The sequence below is a fragment of the Loxodonta africana genome, chromosome 7 (genome assembly GCF_030014295.1).
Source record: "Loxodonta africana isolate mLoxAfr1 chromosome 7, mLoxAfr1.hap2, whole genome shotgun sequence".
Taxonomy (NCBI): domain Eukaryota; kingdom Metazoa; phylum Chordata; class Mammalia; order Proboscidea; family Elephantidae; genus Loxodonta; species Loxodonta africana.
This window is the reverse complement of record NC_087348.1, coordinates 1694489-1715224: the sequence shown is the minus strand read 5'-3', so window position 1 is coordinate 1715224 and position 20736 is coordinate 1694489. Positions and strand designations below refer to the sequence as shown.

Below are 20736 nucleotides of genomic sequence, written 5' to 3'. Positions count from 1 at the left end.
AGCCAATGACCCTGGCACCCAGCACCCGCTCTGCCGGACTCCCTGTGGCTTTGTGTGAGCCAAGATCGAGGGTCCCGGTGGGGTCGAGCCCCGGCCGGAAGGCTTCCTGGAGGCGGGGTCCCCGGGCAGGGCCGCCACTGACCGTGGACGCCCCGCGTGGGCCCTTTAAGAGCCGCCGCGGGGTGAGAGCGGAGGGCGGAGGGCGACCGTGGCAGGACCCGCCCCCGCCCCCCCCCCCAGGCACCCACGGCCCCCGGCCGCGGCCTCTAATCGGCACCCGAAGCTGGGCTCCACTGACGTCACCTGCCCCCGAGCCGCGCGCGCTGATTGGCTATAGGTGACGTCAGGGCCCTTTTCGCTCGGCATGACCTCATCCCGGCCGGCGCCCGCCCTCCGCCCCGGGCCTGTCACTCGCGTCCGAGCGCGGCGGCCCGAGCCCAGCCCGCGCCCCGGACCCCAAGCCGGACCGGACCGGCAGCGCACGCCGAGCCCGGGCTGGGATGCGCGCCGCGAGCGCGCGTGCCCGCCCGCAGTGCGCGCGCCCCGGCTCGAGCGAGCGCTCCCCGCGGCGGCCGCGACGACGGCGGCGACGGCGACGCGGCCTGCGCGCCCCCCCGGCCCCTGCCCCGGCTGCGCGAGCCCCCGCCGGACCCATGGGCGGCGCGGCCGAGCGGGCGGCCTGAGAGCGGTGCTGCACCCAGGGGCGCCCCGGAGCGGCGAGCGCGGCGAGAGGTGAGCGGCCGGCGGGGAAGGGGTTAACCGGCAGGCCTGGGGGGCCCGGGGCGCAGCTCCCAGGGTGTCGGCGGCGGCTGCGCCCGTGGGTGCCTGCGGCTCGGCGGGGCCAGGGGCGCAAGGCGGCAGCCTGACCCCGCTTGCAGGGACGCCCCGGGCGGGAGCCCTTTCTCTCCTTCCTGCAGCCCGCAGCGACACCCGCCGCTGCCCACACCTGGCCACCCTCGCCTTTCTCCTGGCAAGTCCTTCTTTTGGGGGAAGGGGTGGCGAAGTAAATCAGGGACCCAAGGGGGCCATTTGGAATCCAGCCTGGCTCTCGCCCAGACGCCCACCTACATCCCCCTTAGAACTGGAGGTCATCCGTGCCCCTGGCCATCGGGAGATACCGGGAGAGCTGGCTGCAGAAGGGCCTTTGACCTGTGGGAGGCTGGGGTAGGATGGGGAGGGCAACAGGCCCTCCCCCCTCTGGCCGGGCCGCAGGCGCATTCCCACCCCGGGGTGCTCAGCTGGCCTCTGCGGAATAAAGACCGCGGCTGCTGCAGAAGCAGCGCGGTGTGGGGGGAGGGGCTGGCACTGCCAGGCTGAGGGCCCGGGCCTCCCTCTGCTTATCTGCCCACCTTGGGCGAGGCAGGCCCAGGTGGGGGTGCCTATGGCCGGGTGGGGGGGAGGGGATAATAATGGGTTCAGCCCCCACCAGATCGCTGGGAGAATTAGCCTCTATTAGAGCTCCCAGCAACAGAGATGGACTGGCTTCTGCAGGGGAGGTGGGGCAGGTGCTGCAGCGAGGTGGGGGCTCTGTGGGATGGAGGAGAGGGGTAGCCCAGTGGGGTCTGCAGTGGTCCCTGTTGTGCAGGCATGGGGAAGGGAGCTGCAGGCCAGGGGGGCAGTGGGCTTCCGGCCTGGGGCCCAGCCTCCCAGGGTCTGCGTGGAGTTCCCAGGGCCTCCTGTCTCTCCTCCACGGAACACTCTTGCTCCCTGGGTTGCCCAGGACTGTCTGTAGCAGATCACGTGATGAGAAGCTGGGAGTTCACCCTGGAGTCTGACTGAAATACCTGCTGCTGCAGCCAGCCTAGGGCAGGTGGGAGAGTGGCTGGGCAGGTTCTATTCCCCTCCTGCCTCAGCCCTTGGGGAGACCCCTCAGGGAACAGGGAGTTCTGTGAATGGAGGCTGGGGCGATGCTGAAAGTCAGGCCCCTGCTCCAGACACCCTTCCCAGCTTCACCTATCTGCTCAGGTGAAGGCAGACGTAGGGACCCAGAAGGTTCAGCAGGACACAGGGCCCCAGGGGACATGAGCTGGGTCCAGGAAAGCCAGAGGGAGTTCTGGCCACATCTTCTAGATGTGCGGCCCACAGGGAAAGGAGAGGAGGGGGCCAAACCAGAGCAGGAAGGAGTTGGGCCAGACTGTGACCATGAGGACTGTGAGGGCTGAGGAGAAGCCCTGGGCTGTCCCAGGTGTATAACGGTGGGGGGGGGGAGGGCAATGCGAAGTAGAAGGCTTGAGCTGACCCCACATGTGTAACAAGGGAACAGTGACCCATAGAAGGCCTGGGCTGTCCCAGTTATGTAATGGGGGACACCGTCCAGTAGAAGCCCTGGGCTGTACCATGTAATAGGGAGGACAGTGACCAGTAGGAGCCCTAGGCTGTCCCTGAGTGTCTAAATGGGAGCACAGTAACCTGCAGCAGCCCTGGGCTGCTCCTGCACATATGATGAGGACAGTAACCGGTAGAAGGCCTGCAAATCAGTGGGGTGAGACAAGCCAGGGAGGGAACTGTGGAAAGTGGACATTGGCGGGTCCTGCGCTTTCAGGGTCCCACCTGCTCCAGCCTGTGCCCCACTGCCAAGAACTGAGGGCAGCAAGCCCCTATTCCACGGTGTCTGGTGCAGGCTGACTCTGCTTGGCTTCTCACTGGCCAAGCCTGGGGCAGAGTGGAGGCCAGCCTGGGTCCTGCCCCCACTTACCCCAGGGGGCTGAGACGGGTGCAGGGACGAGGGCATTTGAGAGACATGGAGAGAGTGGATGAGGGGAAGGTGACTGACGTGAGCACTGGCCCTTGCCTCCGCAGTTCGGCACCCCTCACCCTGGCCCCCTCAGTACCCTGTTTCTGCCTCCAGAGACACCCCGGACACGGTGAACAGACTTGTCAGCACCTCAGCTTCCTCCATGCTGGCCCTTTACCGGGGGGGGGGGGGGGCAGGGGTGCGTGTGCAAACACTTAACAGATTGACTGCTCACCAGAAGGTGGGGAGTTCGAGTCCACCGGAGTTGCCTGGGAAGAAGGGCTTGGTGATCTGCTACAGTTAAGATCAGCCATCCTAAACGCTATGGGGCCCACTTCTATTGTGATACACGTGGGGTCGCCAGGAGTTGGGATCCACTCAATGGCAACTGGTTTGGTTGTTTTACCCCTGTGTGCCAGGCACCCCACAGGGTGCCAAGCAGGAGGTTGCATTGCCAGGATGCCGTCCTTGGAGTTTGGGGTGCGCCCTGGGACTCAGGCCGTGACTGGTTGTGTGCATGCTCAGGGCCGTGAATGCACCTTGTGGGTGCCCCAGTGCATGGAGCTGAGGTGTGGAGCTGGTACTTGTAGTCGGAGGTCGTGGATGCGTGACTGTGCAGGCGAGTGTGTGTGTGTGCACGTTCAGGTGTGTGGCCCGTGACCACACCTATGTGCACACATTTTCTTGTGAGTAGTTGCAACTGAAAAAATTGGGTTTTTTTTAGTTGCACCTGGGGGCCAGAGTGTGGGAAGGAGGTGCTCTCCAGGCACCCTGCGTGTAGTCAGAGCATACCAGGGCAGTGTTCCTGCTCCAAGCAGGCACTGGCCAGGTTCTGCCGACTGGACCTCCCTGGTGAGGCCCCTGTGGCCTCCAGGCAGCACCCACCCAGCCAAGGGGGAGGGGCAAGGCCCCACCTCAGCTGGGAGGGGCCTCCTCCTGCCTTTGGAGTTGCTGACCCCTGGGCTCAAAGTCCTTTGATAAGGGCAGATAAAGCTATCCTGGGGAGCCCCGCCCTGTCTCCCCTACCCACACCCAGACACTCCCCACTCTGTTCCAGGGAAGGGGGGAGCCTGGTTTGGGGTGGTCTGGGCACAAGGTCTCTGAGAATGCAGGCTCAAGCTCTATCCGGATGCATCTTTCCCTGCTCCCATCTGGCCCCCTGGAGCCTCACTGCCGGCGTGCGAGAGGCTGGCCTCAGTGTCCCGGCTGCCCTGGCCCCATTCTGGGTCCTGCCCCATAGCATGTGAGAAGGTGGCAGGTGAGGGATCCTCCCCTGGGAGCTCTCTGTCCAAGGAGACGCAGCGGTGAAGAGGGTTCCCTGGAAAGGCTTCCTGCGGGAGGAAGGGGGGCGGGGGCCACAGCAGGAGGGGACACATGAACTTGAGCAGGGTGGGTGCTGGCACCCTGCCAGGCTTCCTGCCCACCGGGCCCTGGCAGGGGTCCAGAAGGTACCAGCTCCGGGCACCTGCTTGAGGGTGGACCAGAGGAGCGAGGGGCGGGACCTCCGTGGATCTGCACACCGAGCCTGCTCAGTGGCTGCTGCCGCAGGAGAAGCGGTTGCCTGGCACCTCTGCTGTTGCCATGGTGACGGCGGAGGTGCTAACTTGCTAATGAGTCCCCCTCGGCTGCAAATAACAATAGTACAGTGGTTAATGGGGCTGAGCTGGGAGGATTCCTAAGAAGACAGGGGCCTGGACAGGTACCAGGTGGGAGGGCCCACCTGCTCACCCTCCAGCCCCTGCCCACTGCCTGCAGCCCGGCTGGCCCTGCCCCTCCCAGGTCCCTGCCCTCCCAGGTCCCTGCCCTCCCACCCTCTGGGCACATTTTCCCCACCCCCCGCCTTGATTTCCTGGGTACCACGCCTCCATGGACCCCCAGACCCTCCTGGCATCCCCTCGCCCCTGTACTGGAGCTTCTGTTGGCTTCTGGTCTTCAGGTGAGAGACCAGCCACCCATTTACATGAAGAAGCCATGGTGGCCCTGGTGACCCCAGCTCCAGCAGGGACCCTCTGATGCCTGTGTCCCGCTAGCCATGCCCTCTGGAGTCACAGAGTTTGGGCAGGTCCTGGGCCTCCCAGCCAGAATCTAGGTCCCATGGTCCCAGGGCAGGGGTCTCTGCTCCTCACCTTGGTCCGGCCTGTCACCACCGTGGGGAAGATTCATGTCAGAACCCAGGATATGCTTCCCAAAGCAGCTCAGACAGGAATGGAATAGTGATTCCCCCTTGACAGGTGGGGACCCCCTTTGTCAGACAGGGACCTCTCTCGGCAGGCAGACCCTTTGCTGTTGAATTGCTTGGTGTGGCCCAGCCATTCCCTGGCCTGGTCCCCACGGTGGAGGAGACCCTGAGGAGGCCTAAGGGGAGGGGTCTGTGCACTGAGTCCCATGCCCTTGCCGCTGACCAGGCCCGTGACCATTCAGACCCTGGGGCACCTCCATGGTGTCAGCCATGGCACAGCCTCCAGTCTGCCCATCCAGAGGAGCCCCAGGGCCACAGGAGGGGTGGTGGGAGGGGCACACAGCCATGCCCATGGCGGGGAGAGCCAGGTGGGGGCTGAGCCCCAAGGGGCTGAAGACAGGAGTGTGTGGAGTGTGGGGGGTGAGACTCTGGGGCTGGCCCACTATCCACGGGCTTGGCCAGGTGAGTGTACGACCCTTACCTGCCTGGCACCTGCTGTTCTACAGCCTCCCTGGCCCCTACCTCCTCTGCTGTGACTCAGGACCCCGAGAATTCCTATGTGGAGGGGGTGATGCGTGTGAAGTGTCCAGCCTGGCAGTCACCCGAGGGGGTGGTCCAGAAACGGTGGCAGCTGCCACCATTGTCTCCAGAGTCATTGTACCGTGATGTGACAAGTGTCTTCAGGAAGCCACCCAGCATCCTCTGTAGCTGAGAGTTGGGGGCCTTTGCCCGCTGTGGTCCCCTTTCTGTGGGCCCTGGGGGTCTATCTGTCTCCTAGCCTCTCCCAACCCTGAGCTGGGGGGTGGAGGGAAGACCCTGATTGGAAGGCAACCATGAAGGGCCCTCTGCGAAGGGTGCCTCCAGAGGGGCTAGGGGGCCTGGTTCCCTGCAGCCTCTTTATATGTGACCTTGCACTGGTCCCACCCCTCCCTGAGCCTCAGTTTCCCCATACTTAAAGCAAACTCATCATCCTGATGGTGCTTGCCTCCTGGGGGGCTGTGAGACTTGGGTGGGGCTAGAGAAGGGCCAATCCTGGCAGGTGGCAGGGGACTGATGGGGTGGGGGAAGGCAGAGGCTGTCCACCAAGTACACAGAAGGGGACTTCTACCCTGCAGGTCTGGAGTTCACAGATCCCCTAGCCCCTGTCCTCCTCCTCCCTCCACACACCCCTCAGCCCAAGATCCGGAGGTCAGTCTCGGGAGCCCCCTAGCTCGTTGAGGCAGCTGGCCCCCACCATCCACCGGAGTGCAGGATTAGGGGATCAGAGAGCTGCTGAGGACTGGGCTGTGCGAGGCTGGGGGGTGCTAGGGAAGGGTGGGGGTCTCCAACAGCTCAGAGCTGAGAAGAGGGCAGGGGAGAGTGTTCTGGACTGCTGGCTTGGCTGGGGTCCTGGGAGCTAGAAGACGAGGCCAGAGGAATGGGGTCTGCACCCCGAGAATGGGGGAGATTGTACACAAGCTGTGGGGGGTGGAGTGTTCTCGGGTGTGTAAGGGCCCAGAGGAAGGACTTGAGCCTGGTCCTGCCTGGCCCAGTTGGCACAGGATGGGAACTCTCAGAGCCCTGAGACCCACCCCACTCTGGTCCCCAGCCCCTCTGTGCCACTTCCTGTTTAGGAGGCCGGCACAGTGGCCTGCACAGGCCAGGGCTGGACAAGCTCTGCCCTAAGGACTCTTCCAGTTTCGTGGGTGGTAGACTCTAACACTCACCTGGGAGGCTAGTGGGGTTTGATCTTCCAGCCAGCGGGGACAGCCCCATGGGGACAGGCTCCGGGCCCACCACTGGCCCCACTGAGGCTAGCCCTGGGAGGGGGGTGCTGGCCAGTGCCCTTGCCTAGGGTTCAGCCCTGCTGACCACCATCTCTCCCCACAGGTCAGGCGCCATGCCCAGTCACTCCAAACTCTAGGCCAGACCCCAGGCCATCAGACAGCCCCTCTTCGCTTCAGGGGTCCCTCCCTAAAGTCCACTGCCCACCATGGCTGGGGATCGGCTCCCGCGGAAGGTGATGGATGCCAAGAAGCTGGCCAGCCTGCTGCGGGGAGGGCCTGGGGGGCCGCTGGTCATCGACAGCCGCTCCTTCGTGGAGTACAACAGCTGGCATGTGCTCAGCTCTGTCAACATCTGCTGCTCCAAGCTGGTGAAGCGCAGGCTGCAACAGGGCAAGGTCACCATCGCCGAGCTTGTCCAGCCGGCCTCTCGAAGCCAGGTACCAGCCATGCCCAGGCAGGCCTCTCCCACCCCAGGGCTCCCACCTCCTCCAGGGCTCCCTACCACCTGCAGGGGCTCCCCACTGCCTCCAGGGGCTCTCCACTGCCTCTATGGGCTCCCAACCACCTGCAGGGGCTCGCCACTGCCTCCAGGGGCTCTCCAGCCAGGTGCCTGAGCCCTTGGATCAGCCAGCCCTGCCCCCCTGCCCCTCATACCTGAACTGAGCTCCTGTGGTTAGCACACTCTGAGGGGCCACAGTTGTCCCTCCCATCCCTGCCTAGTGCTGACCTCTCAGAACTGCACAGATGACACCCCCCCGAGGACAACATCATCTCCCTGTACTTGTCACCTTCCTTCTGACCCAGAGCCTTGGCCATGTCAGGGTTCCCACTCAGCTCCTGAGGGGCCCTGGGCTTGCATGTTTGTGTCCCCCATTCTGGGGCCCAGCACTGGGCACAGGGTGAATGGGTGTGTGAGGTGTGTGGGTATACACACAGGGTGCAGGCTGCAGTGGGGGTCCCTGGACAGCTCGGGTGCACACAGGGGATGGGACTGCTGGGTCTGGACAACGCAGAGGGGACAAGGTGGGGTAGTCAAGTGGCTCAAATAGAGCAGCCATGTCCCCAGCCCCCCAATTCTCACACCTGCCCACCCTGAGAGGTCCCTTTTCCTTTCTGGAGTCTTTAGTGGCCTGGAATCCTTTCTGCGGCCCCCAGGAAAGTCGGGGTCACCTGCACTGGACTCACATGTCTCTATCCCCTCCACTGGGAGGGATGCCTCGATCCTGCCCAGGAACCCCAAGTCCTGTTCCTGGGGAGGGTCGTGTGGGCCAGTGGGCTGGGAGGGCAGCAGCCCCTCCTCCACCGCTGCCTCCTGGGGCTCAGGACCCCCCCACCCCTGTGGCCTGGGGAGCGATGACATGCCTGCAAAGCTGTGGGGTGGGCCACCCAGCACAGTGTTGAGATGAGAGATGACCCAGGTGGGGCAGCCTTGTCGGGAGTCCCCCACCCCGGCCAGACCGACTCCCCAAGGTCCCATGTGGGGAATCCATCCATTGATTAATCACCTCCTGAGGACGCGGCCAGAGCTCGATCCTATTGGCTGCCAGTGACATCATCAGCTGCTGGCAGCTCAGCTGACTCTGGGCAGCGTGTGCTGGCGGGGGGCGGGGGGGGATCACCATCTACAGCAAAAGCTGCTCAGCTTCCAGACCCCTGGGGCCACCCCCCTGCACTGGGGGAGGGAGAGGAAGAGCCCAGCTTCCTGCGCTGCCTCCTAAGTAGAGGGGGTCCCCAGCGCAGCACCCCATTTCCCCATCGCTGGTGAGGAGGGGAGGGGAGGAGTGGCGTGCTGGCTCAGTGGGAAGCTCTACTGAGACCCCCAACTCAAAGGGACCCCACTTTAGAAACCCCGAAATAGGCCTCCCAGGGACCCTCTGGGCAGGTTTCCCTGGCATTGGGCACCCAGGGAGCCAGCCCCGCCTGTGCCTCCCTCCACGTGCACCTGTACGTGCCTCCAGGCAGACCCTGTTTCCCTCACCTCCGTCTCCTTGGCACAGCCCATCATCGTTCCCTTCACCATGAGCTTCCCTTCCCCTGATGGCCTGCCTGTGTGAGGAGAGGGTGGTGCTGGCAATGGGGCTCTGGGCATTGCCATCTGTCCAGGTGTGGGGGAGCATGTCAGGTGTGTGGCCAGTGCCTCCTCAGGTCTTCCCCATATGCAGCAAGGTGACAGCAGTTCCTCCCTCGGCCGGTGGCAGTGGGCGGTGGGAGGCAGCAGGGGCTACCTTGACCTCTGCCCTCACGGCCCCCAGGTGGAGGCCGCAGAGCCGCAGGACGTGGTGGTCTATGACCAGAGCACGCGGGATGCCAGCGTGCTGGCTGCTGACAGCTTCCTCTCCCTCCTGCTCAGCAAGCTGGATGGCTGCTTCGACAGCGTCGCCATCCTCACGGGTAAGTTCACCCACACCCTCCCTGGCCTCTCCCCACATCCCACGTCAGCTTGGTGGGGCCAGATCCATCCTTTGCTGGGGCGGGGCGGGCAGGGGCCTCACTCAGTACCTCACAGTACCCAGGACTCCACCATGCCTCCTCTGGACCCCCTCCACACAGCCCACCACCACTACTAGCAGGTGGGGGCGGGCAGAAGGAAACCCCAAGTGCTGCTGGAGGTGAGAGGAAGATGGGACCTGGGCAAACGGGTGGCCCCACCTTAGGAGCCCCCTCCCAGAGTTCTCCCTTGGTGGTGGCCGCCATCTGGAAGTCTGACATGGAGCCGGTCCCACACCAGGGAAATCCCCTGGAAAGCTGGGCTCAGTGCAGGTTGCCTAGCAACAGCCTAGCCAATCACAGCTGCCCCCCAGGGGATGAGCAGAGGCCCCCCCAGGTGACCCATTCTCCAAAGGCAGCCTGGCCAGCCAGTTCCCAGACAGGACCAGCTTGAGGCTGAGAAGCCCTCTGCACCCACACTCACACACACACACACACACACGCACACACACACGCACACATACACACAGAGGCTCCATGGTTCCATCCTGGTATAGGCCACGCTGTAAAATCCTCCCCTGGAGGAGCCGAAGGGCAGGACCCAGAGCTGGATGGAGCTGGTCTCTTCTGGGATGTGTGTCCTACCAGCTGGGGTCTGGGCCTCTGAGGACACACCTGCCACCTGGTCTCTACATGCCAGGGGCTGTGGCAGGTGCAGGGCAGGCACAGAGGATGGAGATGCCATCACAGCCCTTCCTTACACAGCAATGGAATGTTCCTCTCCACCTGTCCATTCCCCCACCGCGTCCTGAGTACCCACAGTGACAGGCCCCTGAGGACCCCGTGTCAGGCTGCAGGGGGCTGGGGGTCTGTTGGTCACTTAAGCCAGGCTGCTCAAGGTGGACCCTCCGGGGAGCTGCCACATGAGCCCAAACCCAAGGGTGTCCAAGTGGTGCCAGCGCGTCAGGAGAGGGGTGCAGGGGGAAGGCTCTGAGGCAGGGGTGAGCCTGGAGTGGGTGCAGGACTGCAGGTAGGCAGTGCCGGGGGCAGAGCGAGGACAGGCGGGCAGGTGAGAGACAGGGCTGGGAAGATCAGCAAAGATGACCAGAGGGTTGGGTTTTGCCTACACTGGCCACCTGTCCCCAGCTGCATTTCCTGAGGCCACCGTAACAAAGCACCACAAACTAAGCGGCTGAAAGCAGCAGAAGTTTATTCTCTGTCGGTGCAGGGGCCAGGAGTCTGAACTCAGGGTGTTGGCAGGACTGTGCTCCCTCTGAAGACTTGAGGGGGGAATTCTTTCTTGTCCCTTCAGCCTCTGGTGGCCCACACTTTCCTTGGCTTGTGGCTGCATCACTCCACTCTCTGCCTCTGTCTTCCCTGTGTGTCTCTGTGTCTCTTCTATTTAATCAGGACACATAGGATTATCAGTCACATAGGACTAGGCCGCACCTGCTCCAGTATGACCTCATATGAACTTAACTAGTTATATGTGCAAAGACATCACTTCCAAACAAGATCACCTTCACAGATACTAGGGGTTAGGACTTGGATATATCTTTTGGGGATGCCATTCACCCCATGACACTCATTATGTCTGAGGCTGTACGCCCACTGCCCCATGCTCTGCCAGGGCAGCACTCACGGTCTGAAACTGCGTATGGGTCCCCCCACCTCGGTTTTGTAGATGGGGAAACTGAGGCTCAGACTGGGAAAGGGACTCACCCAAGGTTCCTGGTGAGACAGAGGCAGGGACAGAGCTGATCCTCTGCCCTGGGCACCAGAACCAAAGCCAATGTCAGGCCTTTTCCATGGCCACACAGGTCGTGGGGGTTGTTCAAATGGGGCCATGAACCTCTCCTTCCAGCACTATGTGTCACACCCCCAGCTGAGGACTGCAGGTACTGGGGCTCCTTCCTAAAAGTCCCCATGCCCAGCCACAGCCACCAGGGTAACCACAGCCACCACAGTAACCACAGCCACCAGGGTAACCACAGCCACCACGGTAACCACAGCCACCACGGTAACCACAGCCACCTCGGTAACCACAGCCACCACGGTAACCACAGCCACCTCGGTAACCACAGCCACCTCGGTAACCACAGCCACCAGGGTAACCACAGCCACCTCGGTAACCACAGCCACCACGGTAACCACAGCCACCTCGGTAACCACAGCCACCTCGGTAACCACAGCCACCTCGGTAACCACAGCCACCAGGGTAACCACAGCCACCTCGGTAACCACGGCCACCAGGATAACCACGGCCACCAGGGTAACCACGGCCACCTCGGTAACCACGGCCACCTCGGTAACCACGGCCACCAGGGTAACCACGGCCACCTCGGTAACCACGGCCACCAGGGTAACCACGGCCACCACGGTAACCACGGCCACCTCGGTAACCACGGCCACCTCGGTAACCACGGCCACCACGGTAACCACGGCCACCTCGGTAACCACGGCCACCTCGGTAACCACGGCCACCACGGTAACCACGGCCACCACGGTAATCACGGCCACCAGGGTAACCACGGCCACCACGGTAACCACGGCCACCTCGGTAACCACAGCCACCAGGGTAACCACAGCCACCTCGGTAACCGCAACCACCACAGTAACCACGGCCACCGAGCCGCCACAGTAGCCACAGCCACCACAACACTCACCCGGTGCACATCCCGGGCCCTCTGCATGGACTCCTCATCCCTCTCCCCACCATTGTCCTTGAGGCAGCAAGCATCCCCAGCCCACCTCTGGCCCTGCCCCTGGCCCTGCACCAGACCCTCAGCCCCTGGGGAGGTGGGGGTGGGGGCACTGATGAGGAGGAAAGCTTGGGAGACAGGGTTGCTGGGGTGGGCAGGGGCAAGGAGCGAGCTCCCCTGGGACCCCCCCCTCAGACTCCCAGAGGACCCCGTGGCCAGGTTCCTGGCTAGGGCAGCAAGCTGGGCCTGGCAAGGGTGCCTTGTACTCCCAGGACAGCTGTGAAAAGCCCAGAACCGCTGTTCTCTCTCCCTTCCCCTCTCCTCCCCACCTTCACAGCCCTCAGATTTAACCCCGGGTGATGGCTGGATCCAACAATCTGCAGTTCTACGGCTCTCCAGTTCCCAGAGTTCACATACACAACACACACAGATACATGCCTCACCAAGACATGCACAGGACCACTACAGACACACACAGGTGGGGGAGGCACACGGACACGTGACTACCAGACTCCCAGAGCTGTGCCCAGGGTCTCTACCTTGTGCCCACTCAGACCAGACGTGCCGAGCACTGGACTCAGACACCCAGCACAGAGGGCAGCGCGCACACCGGCAACCAAGGTGCCGACCCACCGCCCTCCCTCCCTCCCTCCCTTCCTTTCCTCCAGACAGGGCCCCAAGCCATGGTGGCCAGTCACTTGGTCACTGGAGGAGAGAGGGGAGGATGCTCAGGAGCCTTGAGGAACCTCCTCACTGCTCTCCTCTCCCCTCCTGGTCTTCCTCCCTCCCCCTGCTCCCCTAACCCCCCCACAGTGACTCTTGGCTGCCCAGTCCTGGCTCTGCTCCCAACCACCCTGGCCGATCTGTCCTGGGCCCTCTCCCGCTGCACCAGTGGCGGTTCTCCATCCAGATCTCCCTCTCGTACCTCAGTTTCTGAAATCCCTTGTCCCCCACTTCACCATGTTCCCAACCCTGGGATTCCCAGACCCTGAAGGCACTTTCAAGCCAGAACCTGCAGCCACCTCCCTGCCCCTCACTCCCGTCAAACCATCGCGCAGCCTGTACTTTCTCCTTCCACACCACTGTCCTTGGGGAGAGACCCAGCCCCCTGTGACAAGCCCCCCTGTGTCACACTCCCTTTTAGGTGGGCTCTATGCCTGCTGGTCCTTGGCCCTCCGCTGGGCACATTCTCACTTGTCCTTTCAAGATCAGTACAAATACCCCCTCTTCCAGGGAGCCTGTCTGGATTAGATGCGTGGTCCTGGGCTCCTTTGGGGCTCCACCCGGAGTCACATTACTGTGCTAGGGTTAATCTACCCCACTGGGCTCTGAGCCAGAGGGCAGATGAAGATGCTGTCATGCTGGCAGATGCAGCCTCTGTACCTGGCACTTAGTAGGTGCTCATGGCATGTGTCCAATAATGAGAGGCTGGGTGCACATGTGGGAGGGAGGTGATTCTAGGCTGGGCAGCTGCCCTCTGGGTACCAGCCCCCCTCCATTTTCATCCCTCAGGATGGGAAGGGGCAGTATCCCCTCCCCCACCCACACAAGGCAGAAGGGTCTGGGAAGGAGGAAGAAGGGGCCCAGAGCCCCTGACCTGTGTCAAGCTGGGCTTACCTGAGACTTGGCTGTGCCCCTCCCAGCTCTCTCAGGCCCCGAGCTGCCACTTGCCCTTCCTCCATACAATGCCATCCCTACCTGGGAGGTTGGGCTATTTGTTCCCATTCCTCCAGGGCCATCGGGATGGAGTCCTGGGCCCAGGTGACTAGGGAGTGAGTCCTAGTGACACAGAATCAGGAGCCAGGGTTTCGGGGGGAGTCTACTGGCTTTGCCTACAGCCCCTGCAAGGTGGGCACAGGCATGAAAAGACAGGGAGGACAGGTTGAATGGGGAGAGGGGTGGTTCTAGGACTCAGCACAGGAGGGCTGCTCAGTCATCTGCTGGAGACAGCAGTGTCGCTGCAGCAGCAGCGGCTGGAATGCAAGGACCCCATCCTTCCTGGAGCTGAGAGGCTGGTGCGGGGAGGGATGGGATCCCACCTGATGGGGATCTGCAGGGAGTGGAGGAGAGCCCTGGGACAGGCCTCTCTGGGGCTGAGGATGGCTGTTGTGACTCCCTCCCCCTCCAGCTGCACAGCCTGTGACTTGGGGGGAAGGGGTTGGGATAGGAAGGGAGCCTCGCCCTTTAAGTGGGGCTGCACCCACAGAGCGCCCAGGTGCCACCTGTGGCAACCAGCTGAGGCGACCCCAAGGTGCGCCCTGTCCGCCCCAGTCTGGCCTCGGACCATCGGCAGTGGGCACAGCCCCTGTGCAGTGTGGACCCCGCACTCCCAGCAGGGCCACTGAGGCAGGAGTAGGTCTCTGGCAGTGGCTGCATGTCCTGAGAGCCATGGATGGGCCCAGGGCCTGGGCGCACACGCTTGCTTTTGTGCATGTCTGAGGTTTCTTTGTGAGGAAGCGGGTGAGCTGCCTTCACCTGCCCTGACATCCCGAGCACAGCAAGCAGGGTTGCCCTTGGCGATACCTTGAGGTGGGGCACATGCCCCTCTCTCAGCTCCCAGCCCCCTCCCTTCTCACCCACTTCTCAGAGCCACCTGGCACCTCCACAGGATGGAGCCTCAGTGCCTACCTGTGCTGTCATCTGTGGGGGTGTGCAGGGGCAGGGAGCGCCTGGGGCGTGAGGATTTGCTTCCAAGGCCGTCAGGTCTGTGTACCTGCCCACACTCTTCTACCTCCATCTTTGGGGAGGATGGAGCCCTGGTGGAATTCACCCACTCTGGCCAAGCAGTTGGTAGAGTAGAGAAGAAGCAAGGGGGAACCCAGGGGACTGTGTGTAGAGAAGGGTCTGCAGAGACTGGGCAGAGTCTGCCCCCCATGCCTACTGGCCCTGGACAGTGTGCAGGAGCACCCAGGCACCCGGAGCTCACACTCAGCCTCCTCCCACGGGACCAGCAGGTTCCAGGAGGGACACTTCCCGCCCCCCAGGCTGCTGCCTTTACTCCCCAGCTTCAGGCCCCAGGTCAAGCCTCCTTTGGAGGTTCAGAGAGCCCCCTCAGCAGGCATTCTGATGGGAGGTACCCACAAACAGCCCCTGGAGTTGGCCAGGGAGAAGGCTGAGGCCCCAGGCTTCTCTGTTCTCAGGGGTCATTGAGGCCCCAGTCAATGACCTCTGAGGAAGAGGGTAGGAAAGAGCACTAGGGGTCCCAGCACTGCCTTCACGGCCTGCCCCCTCTGGTGGGTAGGATCTCAGGCCTCAGCCCACTTGTCTCTGTGTGGCTGGTGGGCAGTCACAGCTAGAAGCAGGAGCCTACCATGCTTGTGGAGAGGGACATGCCATGCTCTGTAGAGTCTACCCGTGCCCAGCAGTGTGGTCAGCTCTGAAGGACCCCAGGCAGTTCTTACCCGCCCTCCCAAGAGCTGTGGAGGGGGGCACTGGGTGCTGCCAAGCAGCTGATCTGAGCCACAGGCCAGTCCAGCCAGGCCAAGACCTGTCCTCACTGTGAGTCTTCCTGGCTGGTGTCTTGTCCAAGCAGCAGGCAGGACAAGGCCCCTGAGGTCTGAGGAGTGACGTGTTCCCTCTTCGTGGTCACGCACAGGGTCCGTGACATGCCAGGGACTCAAACTCAGGTCTGTCCAGCCGGCAGAGGGGCTCCTTCTGCCACATCTGCAGTCCCGGACACAGACACGTGTGGGAGGCAGTCATGTGTGGCACTCTGCCCTCTCTGGCTGTATGCTCCCTGTCCACAGGGTCCCCTGCCCTCTGCTGGCCTCTGTGCCCCTGTCCTCTCCCACAGGGTGGGCTGGAGCCAGAATGGCAGCACAGATGCCACTGCGGGCTGTGCCAATTCCAGGGGTGATGTCATGCCTGGGGGAAGGGCCCTCAGAAACCCTTGCCTCCTGGTCCTGGCACCCAGGCCTAGCCCGGGGCTCCCAGCCAACTGGAGGCAGGGATTGCATCAGCACAGGGGGGCAGGAAGGCCCGGCCTGGCCGCAAGCCATGGTGTCAGGAGCTGGGGAGGGCCCTTCCTCTCGGGGCTGTGAACCACATTCCCGTCAGAGACTTCCATGGCCTGGGAGCTGCTCCCTGCCTGGGCCCCAAGCCTCACTGGCCAGCCACTATGGCTATGTTTATGGGCGTTGTCAACAGCGTCCTCAGCAAGGCCAGCCCCTAATTAGCCAGTGGAGTAGCCTGTGGGTGGGCAGCGGCACGCGCCCGCCGTGGTCACAGCTGCCCTCCACATTCAGGACATACCGGGTGAGCAGACACAAACCAGGTGCTCTGGCCAGACACTCAGCGGCTGGGCCTCGGCTCTGGGGTACGGGCTGGGTATGGCCAGCTCACCTGCCCCGGTGGCCGCCTACTGACCACACTCTCCCCTGCAGGGGGCTTTGCCACCTTCTCCTCCTGCTTCCCTGGCCTCTGTGAGGGCAAGCCAGCCGCCCTGCTGCCCATGAGCCTCTCCCAGCCTTGCCTGCCCGTGCCCAGCGTGGGCCTGACCCGCATCCTGCCTCACCTCTACCTGGGCTCTCAGAAAGATGTCCTGAACAAGGTGTGTGCTCTACCAGGGGCTCTGCTGGGAGAAAGGGAGATGGGGGGGTGGGATTGGGGGTGGGGGTGGGGGAGAGAGAAGGGTGGACAGAGCCAGAGGGGAGCCCACAGGGTCAGGGCAGGACCAAACAGGGCTTGGGGGAAGGCCCGTGGGGGCTGGGCCAAGCAGCAGGCTCCCCAGCCCTCAGTGGAGCCAGCTGCCTCACTGCTGATGTCACTGGGCCCCTGGCCAGCCCTGAAAGGATCCCGTGTTTTAAAAATGGTAAAGAGGGAACAGGGTACAGGCACCGCCCAGGCAGCCATAAATTCCTCTGAGCCTCCCGCAGGCTGTGGGTGGGGCTGCAGAGAACCATGGTTCTCCCCACCCCAGAGCAGGTCCTGTGGGCTCCTGGCCCAGACATGTCAAGGCCAAGATGAAAGTCACTGGGGCTCCAAGAGGCAGGCTCACCTGATGTGCTTCCGGGGTGCCAGCACCCCAAGATTCCAAGATCCTGCCTGGCTGCAGGGAGGAAGAAGTCACCCTCCTTCCACCCCCTCCCCCCCAGGGCTTCTCTTTTTCCCACCACCTCCTCCCAACCTGTCCTTCTGACCCTCCAGGACCTGATGACCCAAAACGGAATAAGCTACGTCCTCAATGCCAGCAACTCGTGCCCCAAGCCAGACTTCATCTGCGAGAGCCATTTCATGCGTATCCCTGTCAATGACAACTACTGTGAGAAGCTGCTGCCCTGGCTGGACAAGTCCATCGAGTTCATTGGTGAGGGCGGGGCCTGCACGCGCAGGGGGAGAGGCAGCGCCTGGTGTGTGTATGTGCTCGCGGGGTGCAGTCAGCCTGTGTGTGCACAGGCATGTGCATGTGTAGCCGGCATGTGAGCTACACGGCACACACACAAGCATTGCAAGAGTGCAGGTCCCTGAGAACTGGCTGGGATTGTTGGCGGGAAAGAGAGCGGGGTCCCCTGAGGTTATCGCTTAGGTAGGAAGGGGCTGTGGAACCCCGGACCTCCCCCATCCCATTGCCCACCTGCTCCCAGATAAAGCCAAGCTGTCCAGCTGCCAAGTCATCGTCCACTGTCTGGCCGGCATCTCCCGCTCTGCCACCATCGCCATCGCTTACATCATGAAGACCATGGGCATGTCCTCTGATGATGCTTACAGGTAGCCCCTCCTTCTGTCCTGAGCCCCCATCTGGAACTCTCCAGCCTGTGGCTCCACATCTCCTTTCCCACCAGCAACAGAAGGGCTGGGATGAGGCTGCCACCCAGAGTTTCAAGTCCCCTGACTTGGTGCCTGGGCAGGGGAGGGAACCTGAGCCCCGCCCCCACCCGCACGGACCAGACCCTATGGGTCTGCGCATCAGCTGTGCGCCCATGGCTGGGTGCAGGGGGAGTCAGGAGGTGGAGCCAGATGGGTGCCTGGCCCTGGCCTGGCCCTGACTGGAACCTTGGCCCAGGTTCGTGAAGGACCGGCGCCCGTCCATCTCGCCCAACTTCAATTTCCTGGGTCAGCTGTTGGAGTACGAGCGCAGCCTGAAGCTGCTGGCAACCCTACAGGACGACGGGGCACCGCCGCCAGGGACCCCAGAGCCCCTCCCGGACCCCACAGCCCCCCCGCCGCCGCTGCCACCACCTACCTCAGAGAGCGCCACCACCGCAGCCAGGGAGGGCGCGCTGGGCGCGGGCGGGGAGCCCCCAACGCCTGCCGCCGCCCCGGCCACCAGCGCGCTGCAGCGAGGCCTGCGCGGCCTGCACCTCTCCTCGGACCGCCTGCAGGACACCAACCGCCTCAAGCGCTCGTTCTCCCTGGACATCAAGTCGGCCTACGCGCCGAGCCGGCGCCCTGAGGGCCCCGGGCCCCCCGACCCCGGCGAGGCCCCCAAGCTCTGCAAGCTGGACAGCCCCGGGGGCGCGCTGGGCCTGCCCTCGCCTGGCGCTGACAGCCCGGACTTGGCGACTGAGGCGCGCCCGCGGCCCCGGCGGCGCGCACGGCCCTCGGCCAGCTCCCCGGCGCGCTCCCCCGCGCACGGCCTGGCCCTGAACTTCGGGGACGCGGCCCGGCAGACTCCGCGACACGGCCTTTCGGCCCTGTCAGTGCCCGGGCTGCCTGGCCCGGGCCAGCCGACCGGCCCCGGGGGCTGGGCACCGCCACTGGACTCCCCGGGCACGCCGTCGCCGGACGCGCCCTGGTGCTTCAGCCCCGAGGGCGCGGGCGGCGTGGGCGGCGCGCGCTTCGTGCCCTTCGGCCTTCCGACCGGGCCTAACGCGGGCGGCGGCAGCTGTGACTTGCGGCGGCGTGAGGCGGCGCGGGCCGAGCCCCGGGACGCGCGGACCGGTTGGCCCGAGGAGCCGGCCCCGGAGACGCAGTTCAAGCGCCGCAGCTGCCAGATGGAGTTCGAGGAAGGCATGGTGGAAGGGCGCGCACGCGGAGAGGAGCTGGCCGCCCTGGGCAAGCAAGCCAGCTTCTCCGGCAGCGTGGAGGTCATAGAGGTGTCCTGACGGCGGGCCGGGACCGCTGACCTGGGCCTGCGCTGGGCCTTCTGCAGCCGCCGCTGTAGATACAGATTATATATAGTACAAAGAAAGGTAAACGATTTTACCGCGATTTTTATCCAGAAGTAAATATTTCGATTTTTTATTTATTTAAGCTGTTCATTCTGGCAATGATTGGGCAACGATTCAGGCGGTCCTCTGTTTTTACTGTCTGGTATTTAAAATGAAACATGTTTCTAAGCAATATGAGGCCACCTTCTGCCGCAAGCTGGGTGCCAGGCTTGGGGTCCCCTCCCCACCTTCCACCCCACAGGAAACACTGCTGACCGTTGCGGGGAGGCTGCAGAGCTTTCGTGCACTTTTTACGTAAGAAAAAGGGGAAAACAAAACAAACAAAAAAAAACCTTTGCCACAAACTGAGCCGCAGAACCCCCCCCTTCCCTGTCTCCTCCCCTCCTCTCCTTCTCTGCTCCGCTCTCCATCTCTGCACCAAAGCCATAAGTGGCGGGCTGGCCCCAGGACCCGGGGTGGGACAGAGGAGGCCCTGTCGGTCCCTGCCCACCAGCTGGAGCCCGGCCTTGGTGGCACAGTGCCACCCCTGCCGCCTACCGGCCTCAGACCTGGTCCCTGTGGGTCTTAACGGAGTGTTGGCTGGATGGGGCCAGGGTTTCAGTGGGGTTGGAGAATGGAACAGGGTAGGGGCTGGGCTAGGCAGAGGGGGTTCTTGTGTCATGTGACATGGGTCCCAAGGACAGGGACGGGATGAGGGTGTCCAGCCCCCACTTTCCTGCCTAAGCCTGGGCTCCAGTGGAGGCTGCCTCCCTCTCCCGTCCCTTGCTGGTGCCCTGTAGAGTCCCCTGCCAGGTGGGCAGGTGGGGAAATGGAGCAGTATGGGGTAGCCACTGGAGGGGGAGCAGATCTCAAGGCAAGAGGAGCTGAGTGAATGAGGGCTGGCCCAGCCCCAGCTATGGGAAGGGAATGACTTCAGGGTCATGTTCTGGGCCTCCCCCAGCTTCATGCCTCCAGGAAGTATTTGGAATTCAGGTATGTTTACCTGTGGTTGAAGGGGCCTTCGTGAGGCGTTCTTGTTTTTTGTCAGGAATGGGAAGTTAGCCCCTGTTAGACCCTTATGCTTCCAGGGGGTGGGGTCTTAGCTTTGGGAGAACCACCTCAAGGCACGTAAAGACCCCTGACATGTGGATGCAGCCATGTCTGCCATGTCTGCCCCAACCCCATGGGGGCCTCTCAGGAGAGAAAGCCCTCTGCACACCCCCTTTTCCAAAGCTGCTGCCCTCTGGACTCTCCCCAGTATCTGCAAGGTAACGTGCCAGCCCCCGCCCCACGTGGGCCAGCCAGAGGGTGAGGGCAGGAGAAAAGCTCACTACCCCTGCCCCACACCCCCCTGGGCCAATGGGACCCAAGGCTTTGGGGACCAGAGTGGCTTCTCCCCACCGGTTCAGATGTCCTAGAGTTTGGGAGTAAGGGCTAGCCGCCTGGGGACCAGGGACGCTGCAGTGGGGGCAGCCCAGGCAGGACTGAGTCCTGGAGCGGGGAGGGGGGATGCCCACCAAGCTGCCCCTACCCCCTGCTGTTTCCTCGCTCTTTGTTCTTGTTTTCACTCCAGCCCAGTGTCCTTGTCCTCTTCAGAGCAAAAGTCTTGTTCCTGTTCCCCATCCCCACCCTTTCCCCAAGAAAATAAGCTATCATTGTTGTATTTGCAATCTATGGATTAGGGGTTTAAGTATTTATTATTATTGGTTAATTATTATTATTAATTATGTAAATGTGCCCCCGTCTGTCTCGTTGGGTTTCTGAGGTGACCCTGGGTGTGGAGGATGCACTGGGCCCCTCCTCACCTCCCCCCCATGCTGTCCAGGAGACAGTGGTGCGG

At 63.1% G+C, this 20736-nt stretch overlaps 1 protein-coding gene across 1 annotated transcript; it reads left to right on the top strand.

Annotated features, from left to right (window-relative positions):
- Window positions 1-2959: 2959 nt before the first annotated feature.
- DUSP8 (dual specificity phosphatase 8) lies at window positions 2960-20405 on the top strand. Its single transcript, XM_064287561.1, has 6 exons — window positions 2960-7116; window positions 8932-9070; window positions 16191-16357; window positions 16954-17113; window positions 17391-17514; window positions 17810-20405. The coding sequence occupies exons 1-6, from the start codon at window positions 6886-6888 to the stop codon at window positions 18849-18851; spliced, it is 1863 nt and encodes a 620-aa protein (XP_064143631.1). The 5' UTR covers window positions 2960-6885; the 3' UTR covers window positions 18852-20405.
- The last annotated feature ends 331 nt before the right edge of the window (window positions 20406-20736 follow it).